The sequence below is a fragment of the Buceros rhinoceros genome, unplaced genomic scaffold (genome assembly GCF_000710305.1).
Source record: "Buceros rhinoceros silvestris isolate BGI_N320 unplaced genomic scaffold, ASM71030v1 scaffold7423, whole genome shotgun sequence".
Classification (NCBI taxonomy): Eukaryota; Metazoa; Chordata; class Aves; order Bucerotiformes; family Bucerotidae; genus Buceros; species Buceros rhinoceros.
Window position 1 is genome coordinate 39,994 of NW_010405341.1, and position 15,165 is coordinate 55,158.

At 50.0% G+C, this 15,165-nt stretch overlaps 1 protein-coding gene across 1 annotated transcript in view; it reads right to left on the reverse strand.

The window, feature by feature from the left end:
• Positions 1–7,149, reverse strand: part of LOC104491294 (voltage-dependent T-type calcium channel subunit alpha-1H-like) — a gene marked incomplete at both ends in the record, with an annotated part of 41,465 nt that extends 34,316 nt beyond the window's left edge. Inside the window, 2 exons of the mRNA XM_010133681.1 lie at positions 3,907–4,040; positions 7,039–7,149. Coding sequence (XP_010131983.1) covers positions 3,907–4,040; positions 7,039–7,149 — 245 coding nt within the window. The remainder of the gene's footprint in view (positions 1–3,906; positions 4,041–7,038) is intronic.
• Between the last annotated feature and the right edge of the window lie 8,016 nt (positions 7,150–15,165).

Below are 15,165 nucleotides of genomic sequence, written 5' to 3' on the forward strand. Positions count from 1 at the left end.
TGGGCTCCCAGGCTGCAGGCTCGGGGTAATGCATTGGGGAGCAGGACTCAGCACGACATGGAGCAGCAAGGTCGGGGCAGAGGGGGAGCTCCTGACCCGCTGCTCAGCTCCTGCAGCCGTGCCGCTCTCTCCCCTTCCATTAGCTTATCCGTGGCCTTCCCAGGAAGATTCCTGCACGACTCCATGAGCTCCAAGTCACTAAGACATTTCTGAGGTCATACCTCCTACCAGCACCCCAGCGTATTTTCATGCCAGCTTATCTCTCCCCCTGTGACAAAAATGTGAATTAACCAGCCGACAAATGACGTTAAAGGCGTTCGGTTTCCAGTCTGTTTTTAAGGATAGGGAACGCTTTCTTTTTCCTGCTCCGTCTCCATCTCACATAAACATTTCTCTCCCAGGCAGGGAAGGACATTAAGTTAAGTCAGTTTTCTTGCTCTTTTATAGCAGTGAGTGGCAAATGTGTGTAGTGTTGTTTTTTAATGGAGTTATGGCTAGTTAGCATGGCTGTAATTACAATTTATGGGTTTGACTACAGGGAAGCACTTGTAAATATGTCACAAATCTCTCACCACGCCTGTTCAAATAACAGAACAGCATCAAAAGCAACCCTGCGAGTGAGCTGTTGGATCCCATGGAGAAAAAGCCTTTGTTTGGGGTTTTTTAAAATAAACAAACAGATGTGGAAGGAGGGAGGCAAATACGAGCTGAACTGCTGCAACCAGGCGCTTCAGAAGCTTCAGTGCAAAGAGAGGTTTTCAACTGAAGCATCCTGCAGCCAGGACGGACCAAAACTGTTATGAGTCGTGAAGAAGGTTCAGCCCAATGGACTGAAGCAACGACCAAATGGTCTGACACAACAGCCCGATGGTCTGACGCAACAGCCCAATGGTCTGCAGCAACAGCCCAGTGGTCTGCAGCAACAGCCCAGTGGTCTGCAGCAACAGCCCAATGGTCTGACACAACAGCCCAGTGCTCTGCAGCAACAGCCCAATGGATTTCAGGCCCGAGCAGAGGGTTTGGTTTCGGGCCAGCCTTGCTCGGGCACATCACTGCCCATGTGCCCATGCTCTGCCCTGCCCTGCTGGAGCTGTATTGATGCCTTGCCCTGCTCTACACAGTTCAGTTGGGAATATCTAGATGTTCTGATGTTTGCTTCTCTCTTGTCTTTGTCCTGGAGCTGTTTGGTGTTAACCCCGTGATATTTCTTCTGAAGTAGTTAGTGAGTCTTTATAAATCCAAACCAGTGGGGCTGATAAAAAGTGAATAGTCCAGGATTTGGCCTAAGAAACAGACTTTCTGATCTTAATAATTTGGACTTCTGTGATACTCCATTTAGGATTTGAAAGTAAGTCTCAAGGGGATCTACACTGCCCACCAAAACTAACCTAAAACAGATTCCAGATGGATTCCACACTGTGGACCTTCTACAAGCAGTAAAAACATCTGAAAATTTCATGAAAAAGTCAGAGGTTTCTCTATCCAGGCCAAGCCTGGGGTCCTGTTCTCACATCACACTTGCAGACCAAGAATACCCTGGAAATGCCTGACAGAAAGGTGCTGGAGCTGAAACCCTTGGGTATGCGGGGACTAGAGGTCTGGTGGACGGACACTTGGAAGGCGATTCCCTACAGCATCAGGGTTCTGAGTGGAAGGAGGCACAAGCCTCTGCGAGTCTCCTGCCACGAACAGTTTCCAGTCCTTCAGCTGTCAAGTTAAAGACATCCAAAGCACATCCCACGAGCCTGCAAGGTCTCCAGGCACTGGATGCACAAGAAACCTCTCTGGTTTCAGCTCTTGAGGACAACACATTTGATGCTCGGGAAATGCTTTCAACTTGGCTGCTGGACAGACTGGAAGGTTGTAAGCTCCATTCGCTCTGAAATTTTCCAGGGTACATTTCTCAGGCGAGCAAAACATGAAAGGGCTTTCAGTGCTGGAACAAACTTCAGACACAATCTGTTGCTAGCAGCAGGAGAGATGTTTATTTTGTAGTTTCCCTGCTTACCCTCCGCTCTCTTTGGTGTACTTGCTAGTAAGCCAGATCAGCTTATTTGAGGAGACCGAGCAGGACAAACAAAGGAGGCAGCGCTGCCTATCACTTGTTTCCCGTCTTATCAGAAAAAGACTCAAAATAACTCATCACATCCATCCGCTTGCTGGAAAAAACAATTCCGGTTATTCCAGCAGCGTGCTCCCTGCTAAAGCCTCCTCCAGTTTTAGGAGCAGACACTGGGTAGAACAGTGGTGCTGGGAGAGGTGAAGAACCCCAGCCCATTGCACAGCTTCTCCTTGCCCTCCACCAGTGTTACCAGCCAGCCCAGCTCCCAAACCAGCCTCTCTTCTGAGAGATGGGAATTAATGTCACAGGTACGTCTTGAACACATCAAAATCATCTGGGGGTGGCCAGACTCTTCTCATCTGGTAGCAGGGCTTCCCATTGGGATCTCCTCAAACTGCTGCTGTTTGCATTCTTCTCAAACACGTGCCAGCCACAGAGGGTGAGGAAGCGCCCTGGAAAACTACCAGACTGACTCACCAGCCACCTCCCACCTTGTCCCAGGTGCCACATGAACAGAGTTCCTGGTGCCAAACCTGACTCTGAGGTATGAACTCAGCCCTTCCTCCTGCATGTGCTGTTTTATTCTCCTGCTTCTCTGGGATGATCTGTTTGATGACGTGGGGAACCTCTGCTTGCCCATCAGGAGAGCTCATCCTGCAGCTTCAGCGTGGGAACCGCTGGCAGGACGTTGGTTATGGCTGGCAGATTTCGGATCCCGAGTTCCCCCTGCAACCACAGCCTCACTCTTCCTCTCCCACTTTTGGCTTAAATGCTGCAGCAGTTTTGGAAAGCAAAGATAATTAACTGCTTCTTTTGTCGTCCCTGTTGATCCTTCTTGGGCTGTAACTGCACCCGGGTTCAAAGGAAGCTCTGCTCAGGAGAGCTCATGTTTTATTCAAACTAGTTAGGACATTCCTAATTTATTCCAGACATATAACACGGAGCAACCCAAAACTCCATTAGTGCTGTGAAGATTGTACATCACTAACGTAAGGGTAAAAATGCCCCAGCATATTACAGGACTGTTCTAATTAACCCCAGGCTGGTCATTAGAAACCCAGGAATCCAGACCTGAGGCAGAGCTCTGTAATTAAAGCAGTCTATCGCCTTTCAGGGTATACCAAGCAGGTAAGAGCACCTTACCAGGGATTTCTAAAATCCATTTATTGATAGAAAAGAAGTTTTAGACTTGCCAAGCTTTTCAGTTCTTGCCTATGAGTGTGAGGGAACTGGTGTCAAAAGCACCCACATCTTCCCGCTATCTGTTTATTAACAGCCTGCACAAATTAGCAGCTGTGGGAGATGGTATTAGAGTGCAAACCAAGACAAGTTCACAGGAGGCATTTGCGGGCACTTGTAATTGGGGTCAGCTTCTGGCCAGCTCCTTCCACTCGGATTTCAACCTTCTGAACCAGATTTTTGAGCTAGATTCTCCTTGTTTGGCCGATTCCTGCCTCTCTGACTCAGAACTCTAATGGTGTCACAGAGCTGCTGTGTGCTTTTCCCACCTCTTCTGGTGACAGCAGTCTGGGACTGCTGCACTGGGACATCCCGGCCACCGCAAGGACTAGGTCAACCTGCATTTGATTTGACAGAGGTGACTCTGGCGAAAGGACTGCTGCTGAAAACCTGACAGCGTTCACCCTGACATTTATATCCCACCCCATAACCCCGCGTGGTTGCCAGAGGTGAAACCAAATGAGACTTCTGAGACTTTGCCTTGGCTTGAGCCTGGCAGCTTTCACAGGACGTTATGAAAACCAGCCAGTACAACCCACAGATTTGGCTCTCTGGGGTTTTCCTGCCTTCACCGCAAAGATAATTTCTGAGGTTTTGTTACTGACCCCGCCATCACGATGAAGAAGTCCAGGCGATTCCACGTATCTCCAAGGTAACACTTCTGCCCGAAGATCCCCAGAGCCACCATCTTGATGACCATCTCCACCGCAAAGAAAGCGAAAATGAAGTCGTCAAATGCCTGGAGACCAGTAAAAGATAATTACTGTCAGTTCTGCTGTGCTCTCTTACCAGGGAGAGGGAAAGCAGAGACACGAGCACTCCCACTGCAGAGATGCTCCGTGTACCCTGCATGGCAAAGTACCAAAGTGCCACCTACAGAACTCAGAAATAAACCCTGTAATAGCTCATGGGTGGTGGTAACCCCCCAGCGTAGCTCCTGGGGCAGTCCTCGGCCTGAGAGGCATTAGCAGCTTCCGTTAATCTGCTGACGAAGACCCAAGGACGTCACTGTTGTACAGGCTGGGTATTTTTCTTGGCATTTAAAGCTTTTATATTCCACAGCAGCTTAGGGCTGGGTCCGTCAGGTCTCCTCAACTCGCAGTGGAAGCTGCATTGCCAGATTGGGCAGCTCATACCTCCCAGAAAGAATTTGTCCCATCTCACACAGCGGAACATGCTTCACCTCTGATGTCTTCACGGAGTCCCAGAGGGACCAGGTTCCAACCCACAGCCCCAGATGTGGCTCGGAGGGAAGGTGCACCACAAGCAGAGGCTGAAGCAGTGACTACAAGGGTGGTTCTGCTGCACATGAGGAATGGCTGGAGCGGTTCCTCGTGGTGCAGAGGCTCTGGGCATCCTGCTGGCAAGCCTGTGGGCTCAGTGCAGGAGCCTCTTGATGAAGGTCAAAACTGTTGGGTTTTAGATTACTAAAAAAGAAGATAAAACAAAGGTGTGAAATTCATCCTCTGCCACCCTACGGAACACGCCTCAGCCTTAAAGAACAACTTCTGTAGGGTAGCGGGGACAGCCGTGAGTTCTCCAGCCTTCCTGGAGACTGCAGGTACATGCATGAGGTGTGGATATGCTTGAAGAGAGCCATGAAATGCACTGCGTTGTAAACACTCTTCTACATGTTGCCTGTCAATGTGAACATCAGGAGGTACAGATTGCTTTTAAATCCGGTGCGGAGACTTCGCTGTTGTGAACGACAGACTTGCTAAAGCACGGGAACTCTCGATCTCCCGCCACGACTGCTGCTGTCCAGACCGCTCTCTTAATGGCCATATGGTTCGGTTCTGTGCCTCCGGCGCTTCCGCAGCGAGGCCTGAGCGGGTTAATGGTAAAATTATCAGAGCATCTACATGGCAGCCAAGTGTCCTCTGCGTATCCATGTAGCTCTGCGGGGCTACGAGCAAGCACCATCTTCTCTGGCTGTTGGCTTTATCAACCACCCTTTCCTTTGATGAATGACACCAAAGTTTTGCTCCATTAGTTCAGTTCATTTAATATCTGGCATCCAAATGCCTCCATAAAGAAGTTCAGGCTTTTCTACCTCATGTTCTGGCTTCCACTCCCTCCTGCAAGCTGTGACAGCGTGGGGGATAACGATGGCTTCACTCACAGCCCTTTGCTGCCTGTAGACTCTTCAGGTAATAGTCTGGTTGTGGCAGATACACTCAATGTGCTGTAACCGTTCAGCTGGTGTTAGAAACCAAATTGAGAGCCTGGGCTGCTCGCAGGCTGGCTGTGTGTCTGTTCTGGGGAGAACAGACTGCACAAGCTGTGTGATTGCAACCTGATTTATGAAAAAAAAAGGAAGCAAATAATGAGCATTCAGTAAGAGCACCTCCTCATCCAGGCAGGATTCCCTTTGTCCGCACGGACAGTGCGGCAGGGATCAGCATCCTCCAGATTCTCACATGGATGAATACATGAAGAAATATACTGCAAGGTCACGTGGAGGGTGACCCTTCAGGAGAGATCGGACCCCTTCTGATGGGCTCTCTGGGGGCAGCTTAGTCCACCACTGCCTGCTGTGTGACATTTTCTGGTGACAGAGGTGGAATTCACCTTTGGATGCTGCTTCACGCCAACCCTGAGCCTGACTCTCTGAGATGAACCCAGCGCTGGACGCCTCTGGTGGCAACAGTTTCTCCAAAACTGATGTAATTCTGTAACAAACCTTTAGTGGCTTCTCAATTCATCTTGTTTTCCTGGTTCTGCAGAGCCTCTTTTAAGGTTGAACGAGGGTTTGCTGATAAACTCTGCTCTTCCTGCCATTTGTAGGCAGTTCTGGACCAATCTTTGAAAGAGGCAGGAGAGGCTGATTGGAAGGATCCCACCGGCCTTCCCGTACCACACTCAAAGGGAAGTAAAGCAGCAGAATTCAAATGAACTGAGCTTGTTACACCACCACGTGTCAGTAGTACCCGTCTAGGTTGATGCAATGCGTTAGGAACAAGGAAAGTTGGTTCCAAGCCTGAGAAGTGAGTTGCTGCAGGAAGCCCAGCGCCAAGGTGCAGCCCACACACCAGATGCTGCCGGGATGTGCTTCCAAAATGAATCCTGCGGGCATATGGCAGCGAGGGGATTGCTAGGACACAGCGAGGGCTGAAGCGACAAGCGTGATGCCCCACTCAGCTTGGGATGGCCTACAAGGGTCTGTGAGCTTCGTCGGCGTATGCATTTCCTGAGGGTCAGTTGACACCTGGCAATGCTGCGCTTTGGCTGGTGGGTTCCCTGGCAGAGGGGAGCAGGCACAGGCCTGTCCCGTGGTGTGTTGTTCACGAAGAAGGGAATGAAATGGCCATGTCGCTGGTGCCATATTGCATAGACTGGACTGCAGCAGTCCCAGAGATGAGGTGGAACCAATTGGCTGCAAGCAAGAGGCTTCCTGTGACATTTGCCATCCTGTAATTAAGAAGTTTCAATACCCACAGTGGGAGCCAGATGCCAGTTTTGAGCCCCCCTACCCTTATTAAATGTGTAGAGAAAGGATCTTGCTGGGGGGAGTCCAAACCGGTCAGCCTTTGGGTCTCACCCAGGGCCGCAGTAGCAGCTCTCAGGGGGCTGGCTGTGCGTGCTGAAGGGGAGCTTATCGGAAAAACCACCCCAAAGAAGGGCTTTCATGGCTGGATCCTGGGGAAAAGGGACACGATGGGGGTCCCAGCTCCCAGGACAGCCACCCCCTCTGCATCCTGCACATCCCAGCAAGCGGGGAGGCACAGGATCCTTACCTCCAGGATGGTGCATCGCTCTGACTGGCACTCCACATCCTCGCAGGGCTGGAACATGCCCAGGGTGACGCAGTTCAGGAGGATGACCAGCATGCTGACATGTTCGAACCAGGTGAGAGGAGGGTGTTAAGGAGAGCACATGCTTCAGCAACCTTTGGGAGGGGGGAAGCTGAGGGACCGTGCTACTTAAACATCAAAAGCCTTCACTCCCACACAAGCAAAGAATAAAATATTGCCAAACATCCTGGATTTGCTAAGGTTTGAAGCTTTTGGTAGCTGAGGAAAGGGCTTTGGAAAGGGTACTCCTGTTGAGATGAAGGGACAAGGCATGCCTTTCATTTCCTGCACAGCAGCAAAGCCAGAGCAGCACAACAAGGCGCTCGGCTACACTTTCCATCTCAAGTCTCCCACACTCCATCCCCTTCTGTTCTTCATGCATGCCCTGGGCAGCTGAGAGCACAGCCGCCTCTGTCCTCCTCCCACAGCTACTCTCCTCTCCAGATCTCAAAGGGTTTCAGCGGTGAATCACCGCACGTCTCCGCCAGCATGGACTCTTTCACTACCAAGCTAAAGAAAGCGAGACAAAGATGAAGTCAGGCACCACCACTACCAGGAACCTGGCTTGTGCCTGGTTTCGTGCCCCAACCAGTGAGGCTGCGCTCCCTGTTTCCATCTCAAATCACGGGAACGGGTGCTGAATGCAGGTTATCTCATTCCTTGCTGGTTTCTAAGTCTCAAGGAGATGCAGAGTCCATTTTGAGCTCTACATCACCACCAAATGTGAAGGCAAAACAAGGGCCAAGGACAGAGACACGTTGGGATTCAGGACATATACCAGGATCCAGAGCGCACAGCACAGGCTGGGAAAGGGAAGGAAAAGTCTCCAGGTTGGATGTCTGCAGTCACCAACACATCAAAAAAACATATTCTCTTACAGGACCCACCAGTGCTCAACCACACTAATGTTAATAGTTCCAAAGCAGTAAGCGGTGATTTGCATGGCTGCAAAACAGGCCCAGAGCTTACGATTATTACTGCTGGTGTGACTATTAAAAATAATAAAAAAAGATTCGGGGAACTAAACAGGAGTTGCACAAATTAAACATGAATGAGAGAACTGTTCTTGGGGAAATAATTGGAAGCATCTGCGTATGAATAAACCTTTATGTTTTCAAGCGCACGAGCATCTGTGAGCAAGAGATCACAGAGAAAGGAGCACATAGACGTTGTCTTATTTCTGACAACAAGAATTCTCCTGCTTTGGAAACCTGGACAAAAAAACCTACCATATTTATCCCTCCTGCCTTTAGAAGTATTTTATCTGGCATTTTACCAGTTCAGTGTAAGATTTACTGCAGCTGGGCTGCAGTCTCAGATAGTTTTGCACACATACACTCGTTTATCCAGATTAGATGGAAAAAGAGAAATCAGAGGGGTCAGATCCTGCGGCTTCCCTAAAACCTGATCCTAACCCACTTCTTGCTTCAGAGACCGCTTTCATTTGAAAAGTCCAAGCTAGGAGTATCTTGAAGCCCATGCTGGGAACCAAGCATGTCATCCTTGGAAACTCGCTTGTCTAAAATGGAAATGCACGAAATCAAATAAACAAGTGAAATAAAACCCCAGGTCACGCCACCAGCAATGCAGGAGGAGCTGGAGCAGGCACAGCTCCCGGCCACAGCCCCAGAGGACTTGTGCATCGTTGAAATACCAACGTCGGTTTATTTTAATCTTACCCTCCGCACGCTGACTTCTTTCTGATTTTTGACATCTTTAAGGACTGTTTGGATCCTCCTCCCTTTCGCCTAATTAGGAGCAGAGCGGTAATCGTGCTCCATGGAGACAACAGCCCGCATTGGACCCAAACCCAGCCCAACTCACGGCCATATCCTACTCACAATATTTGCATTGCTTGATGGGATTCGTGTGGAACTCCCTGTAAACAGGCTCCTGCGCTATTCCCAGGGTGCCTGCAGTTGCTCTCATTTCACTTATTATACTTGCAGATATTTTTTTTCCCTTTAAAGTAAAAAAATAAAAGCATGTGGATTTTGGACAGTTAAAAGAGGTGTGACTATGCCGAAGAATTGGGTCTCCTGCTTCCCCTGGAGGAGGGGAACGCACTGGCTCTCTGCCTGGTTGCTCCATCCTTGCTCCACCTGCCCTAGGACACTGACCCCAGACTTGTGCTGGGTCTAACCCCCGGTGCTCCAGCAACAGGAAAACGTACAGCTGGGCTCTTCCCCACCACAAAATGATAAGGCTTTGGGATCCACCTTCTGCCAAGGGCTGCCAGTTACGTTACTGGTCTCCATTCTGCTCTCCACTGCCTGAGCCGTTGTTTCTAGCAGAACTGATCAAGAATTAAATTCTGTTTTCTGTCAGAAAACAGATCTGTCAAAAGTGAATTGTCGGCGTGGCCCAGTTTTGATGGCAACATTCAATTCAGACTTTTTTGCACGAACATGGAAGTGTCTGTCCCCAACAAGGCAGAGGCACAGCTCATTGCTGAAGGGAGTCCTCAGGGGAAACCCTCAGGGGTGCTGGGGTCTCCCACACCCTGGGCTCTTCCGGCTTCTGAGCTGGTGCCTGTTTGCCATTCAGATCATCCTCATCATGCTACAAAATGACAGACATTTCAAAAAGAAAAAATTCTGAGCAGAAAACCTTCCCGCCCTCTGGATCTGCATCTGTTCCTGGGTTTTGGTTTCAGTGGAGCAATTGAAGCCCAAGGCTGAAGGTGTTTGCGGGGTAAAGCCCCTGTTCTGCTGAGGTAATCTAGACCTCTGTTCAGATCTCTAAAAATCTTCTTTCTTTCTTCTAAATGATCTAATGGTGGTTTTTATGGTTGAATAATCACCTGCATGACAAGAATTGTCACTGAAGTTGAAATAAGGGCCCCAATTCCTCACAGACAGGCAGGGTCACCGCTGGCCCCTCTTCATCTAACACCAAAGCTGAACCGAATGTTTCTCAGGATGCCAGAAGAGTTGTTTTCATTTTCTATGAGGAAAAGAACGGCTCTCCCATAGCTTTGTGGTCACAGATGTTTAGAGGCTGTCAGTGTAGTCAGCAAGGGTCAGCCACAGCCGCGAGACGCAAAACGGCAACATGTACAAAGAGAAGAGACAACGGAAAACTTGTGCTGCCTTTGAAGAAAAGGATGAAAAGGTGGAAAAAACCTGCTGTAGGGAACAGTTTTGTTTTAGCTGGAGAACAGAGTGGAGGAGGGAGGAGGAAGCCTCTGCTCAGGCATTGGATATTTTCCGAGGATGCTCCCGTCCCCTCTCATCACAAACCTTTCCCGAGGTGATGTGGCTGGGGTGTCTGAGCTGAAAGGTCCTGTGCCTGCTCAGCTAATCCAGCCCACCTTCTCCTCCTGTGCCCATGGCTCCCTCAGAGGCATTAAGCTCCTGCCCTATTTATTTTCACATCAGATTAATGACAGTAATTTGAAAGTGGGATTACCCTGAGTGCTCTGCCCTAACGGGACTAATCCTCCCTCCCTCCGTGCACAGATATTCAAGGGAATTTCAGTTCACTCCTCCCCTTCCTTGCTCTTAGCTCTGGAAGAGCCCCAAAAGCTGTGATTTAATCCCTGTCTGGCTGCTTTTCCAGAGACCCCCCTCTGCCAAGCCTTCAGCAGCCACACGGAGATGCCCCACAGCAAAGCCCCTGGGCAGCGGGAGGAGATGCTGCTCCGCAGGGTGGGATTATAGAGGGTACCTTTTACAGCATCCTCTCCATGGAGCTGGGCCAGTCCGAAATGTCCATCAAGAAAGAAAAGCCCCATTCTCATAACAATGAGAAACCACCCAGAAGAGAAAAAGAGAGAGGAAAAGGTAAAAAACAGTCCATGAGCAGCCCAACACTGGGCTTGTGCCAGCACAGACAGCAAAGATGTGGCCGGAGACAGATGTCCCATGGCACAGAATAGCCTTGTGGGTGACCCTGCAGCACTGCCGCACATCCTGCCCAGCTTTTTAGCCACCAGAAGGTCAAGGAAGGTGAGGAATGGTTATGCTGAGCTCAGCCCTATGGTCTCCTGCTCACACCTGGAGCTGGGACTGGAATGGCTTGAGATCCTCCTCGTCCTCTGGCTGCGACCTGCTAAAACCATGACTGTGCAAAAACGGGTACTTCCAAGTTACCACGGCAACTGCTGCTCTCCAGGCCACCCAAAGCAGCCAACTTCACGACTAGGAGATTTGAAAAGAAAGAGATGCAAAGCAGAGATCTAGACTAACCGCTGGAGGCAAAGATAATTGCAGAAGATTTGTTTAATATTTCTTCCTCTGCCACAAATTCCTGGGTAATGACATCTCAAGCGTATCTAGGCCAAGCTCAAATTCCCTGGATGCCCTTCAAGCAGAGGCTGGGGAGCGGCAGAGCCCTGCCAGCCTGGGGCTGCTGCTGGCTGCACAGCACCGGGCTGTGGGATCACCACGGCCTCGCACGCTAAAGTCCAGCCCGGACCTCAGAAGTGGCAACACAGACACTAGACGCTGCCTCTGTGCGTGGTTGTCCTCTCTTAGTGCAATGGCTGATGCTGATGCTCTCCTGATGCTCTCTGGCAGCTTTTCACAGGGTTTTCCTGAAATCACCTTCAGGGAAAGACCAGTGCCTTGAGGACGAAAGCTCTGGTTGCCAGAAGGTACCTCAGCATGGGCAAGACCTGCTTCTTCTGCTGGCCACAGCTTTGCCAGTGTAGCTGGTAAAGCCTTGACTTGATTTAAAAGGCAAGATGGGAATTCAAGGGTGTGTTGAAGCAGTTGCTCAAGAAAAGCTCGAGCAGTAAAATCAAACGGCAGGAGCCCAAAACAGCACGTTGAGGTTTGGTGGCCACTTGTCAGCTCCACACCACCTAGCCACTGGTATTAGTGCTGAGGGGTGTGTTTGAGGAGTAAGCCACCCAAAATTAAGCTGTGGAGGAGCTGTGCTTGTGTCCTGTGTGGAGGCAGAGCTCCTGGCACCTCGTGCCTCCACCAGCAGCCCCTCACAGCTAACTTTAGGAGAGACTTAACTCCATTGAGTGTATGGCAAAGCAGAAAGAAGCCGCGTCCTCACCGAGCTCACAGCGCTCACACTGTCCTTTGCATTCCTTTAGGTCAGCTGCTTTAGGCACGGATCTAATTAAAGACCTGCCTCAGCCAGGCCCAAGGGCTCCATCTCCTCCAGAGGTGGTTTGTACCCCATGACACGGACAGTTGCAGGTGGAAGAGAAGAATGACTCTGCTGACCTGCGTCTCGTTCGCTCTGCAGCAGTCATTTCCCTGCTCCAAACAACGCACAGAAACCTCCAGTGACGTGGGCACGGGTCAGGCTCAGACATACTACAGCGCCACCGATCTCCTTCACGAGCAGTTCGGCCTGCGCCTCCCCATTTTCAGGAAGATCATCTCTGCGATCCGTCACTCTAATTCTAAAAATATTTCTGCAATAAACACAGTAAAAAATGCCGGGACCGTATTACCGCTGTGCCGCAAAGTCCTTTGGTTTCACCCCAGGCCTCGTGATGAAGGAGATGCTGCTTCAAACTCCCAGGTCCTTCAGAGGCATCAGTCCTAGCTTCACTTAAAAGTCCCCCTCCCCAGCCCTCATTTCTAAATGCCCACATTGGAGACAGGCAGGAAACAAAAGCCTAAACACGAATAGCAGCAAGACAAGATCACGGCGCTTACTATTTTCACATAATCTTATTACTTTTAAGCCAGTCAGGGGATTTTGAGACTTAACCCATTATTTTAGACGCTTGGATTTGGCAGTATTGGGATTATTACTGTTATCGTATCTGTACGCGCTGCACTCAATGCTGAGGAACACCACCAAGCAATAAAAGCCAAGCTATAGTTACAAGGAGAACATATGTTTACAGAAGCAGCAGCCAACTGAAGTTTCAGTTTTTATAGTCTAAGATGTGACTAATGCACTAAATATACACACACACACACACATATATATATATATACACGCAAACGCGTCTGAGAGACTGGGAGTTTCAGAGCACCCTTGGGGAGCTGGGATGTGCCGCTCAGCAGGAGTTGGGTGCATAATTCCCCCTTTGCCAACTCCCAACCTTATTTGCTTTTAGGAATGGGGCTGGTTGGAAACCTGAGGACCTGCTCATGAACCACACACTGGCAGCTGTCCCCTGGCAGTGGCAAGACTTTGGAGAGGCAGGAGGGGAGCTAGCTCCTCCACCTGAGTGGTCCAGCAGCCCCTGAAGCCATGAGGATGCCCACGTGCTTGGTCAGACCACAAAACAATTGCTGCATGAGATGCCACCAGGCTCCTGCAAAGCTGTGGAGCACTGAAACATTCGCAGGAGAAGGTGATGGGGATGGAGGGAGAGCAGGGTATGGGGCAGGCACCGCTGCTGTCCCACTGAGCCCCACGGCACTGACTGTGCCCATGTCCTCTGATGAGTGCATGGGCCACTCTGGAAGGTTGGGGTATGGTGGGAAGCTGCTCCAGTGTAGAAATACTGAATTAAAATACCTAGTGCCTGTTTTACCAGCATTTAGGGATGCTGCCCAAATACTGGCAAAAGACAGTAACAACGCTTCCCCTCCCTTTGTGCCACCAGTGACCAAAATAGCTTTAAAATTCTGGGTATCCACCTCACCGTGTACGGTAACAGAAAACCGTCCAAATTGAATGATATTTGGTAAATAGGAGCAGGAAAAATATCAGAAGAAAGAAAAAGAAAGAACAGAACTGGAAGAAAAATGAGTCAGAACAAAATTCCCAAGAGGCAGTGCTGGCTGGTGCTGGCATAATTTTAAAGAACATTCTTATTTTAAAAAATTTGATTGATTAAAGCTATTTTTAGTGCCCATACTGCACTGGATCATTCGGGTTCGTTTGCTTCTGAATTGTAAACTAAAATGAGGCAGCTGCACTTCAGAAATATATACCTCCCCAGCAGCCCCACAAACAGGCAGACCAGAAGCGATATTTCAGCCCGAAAGACACCAAGCTGGCACGTGCCTTTGGAAACGGGGCTGACTGCAGTGAAGTCTTGTTTAAGAAAGGATTAGCCTGAGTTACTGGAAGAACTGCATCCCGCTCGTTCGTTATACAAGAACCATAACGGGACTCCAACCCGGTACACACCCCAAACGGACCTGGAGCAAGGGGCTGTTCTGCTGCTCTGCTCCGGGATGTGCCTTTCTCCCCCAAAAGGTGAATAATTCCCTTGGTCTTGCACAGCCAGAGATCAGGGCGCTGCTTTTGGGGCAGAGCTCCTGGATCTGGCCCCTCTAGATGGTCTTTGGCCAGAACATGGCAGATGTGCCAGATCTGATGTGCAGATGTTCATCCCAAACCTGGAAGACTTTCCTGTTGTGATGTTTCTCATCAGGCAGCACCGAAACCTTCCTGCAGCCCGAGACCCTCGCACAAACACAGCTCTCTGCCAGCCGGAGCCCCACGGTCCAGCAGCCCCGTTCAGCGCCCAGGTCACCCATGTGTCCTTTGAATGCTTCCTCTTCGGGTCTGGCACTCTGGGCAGCACCGACGGTACCCGATCTGAAAGCACCAAGAAGTTGGCATTTGTCCTGCCAGGGAAAAGTCGCTAGTGTGTAACCGAGCCAGCAGTCCTCAAATAACCCCCCGGCACTGACAAATCTCGGTGAAGACTGTAACGCAGAGATCAAAGCTTGTTCACAGATCATCCACCGGCAGTAAAAGGAGGCTAAATCCTTCTTATTATGCACCTTAAATCATTCACCTTGCTCAAACCCATCTTTCGGAGCCATAATGAATTTAAAAGCAGTTAACTTCAAGTCCTTGTCATGTGTCATTTGTCAGCTTCATTCTCCCTGCCGGTTGTCACCGCTTCGTGAGGCTGTTATGAGACAGGCCATGAGGCAAGTCGCAGCTATTGGGGATTAGACTTCAAACTAAAAGGATGATACAGGCACAAAAGCACCTCGCGGGGTGCACACACTCACACTGCCTCCCAGCGCAGCTCAGTTGATATAACACTAATTCCTCCTGTTCTTGGGGCTTTCCAAGTGTAAAACCAGGATCTGTAAAATCCGAGCACTACCATTGCCTTTCCCTGCCACCTGCCTCCCCAGCACAAACCTGTCCTGGAGGAACCTGTACCTTCCAAACAAGCTC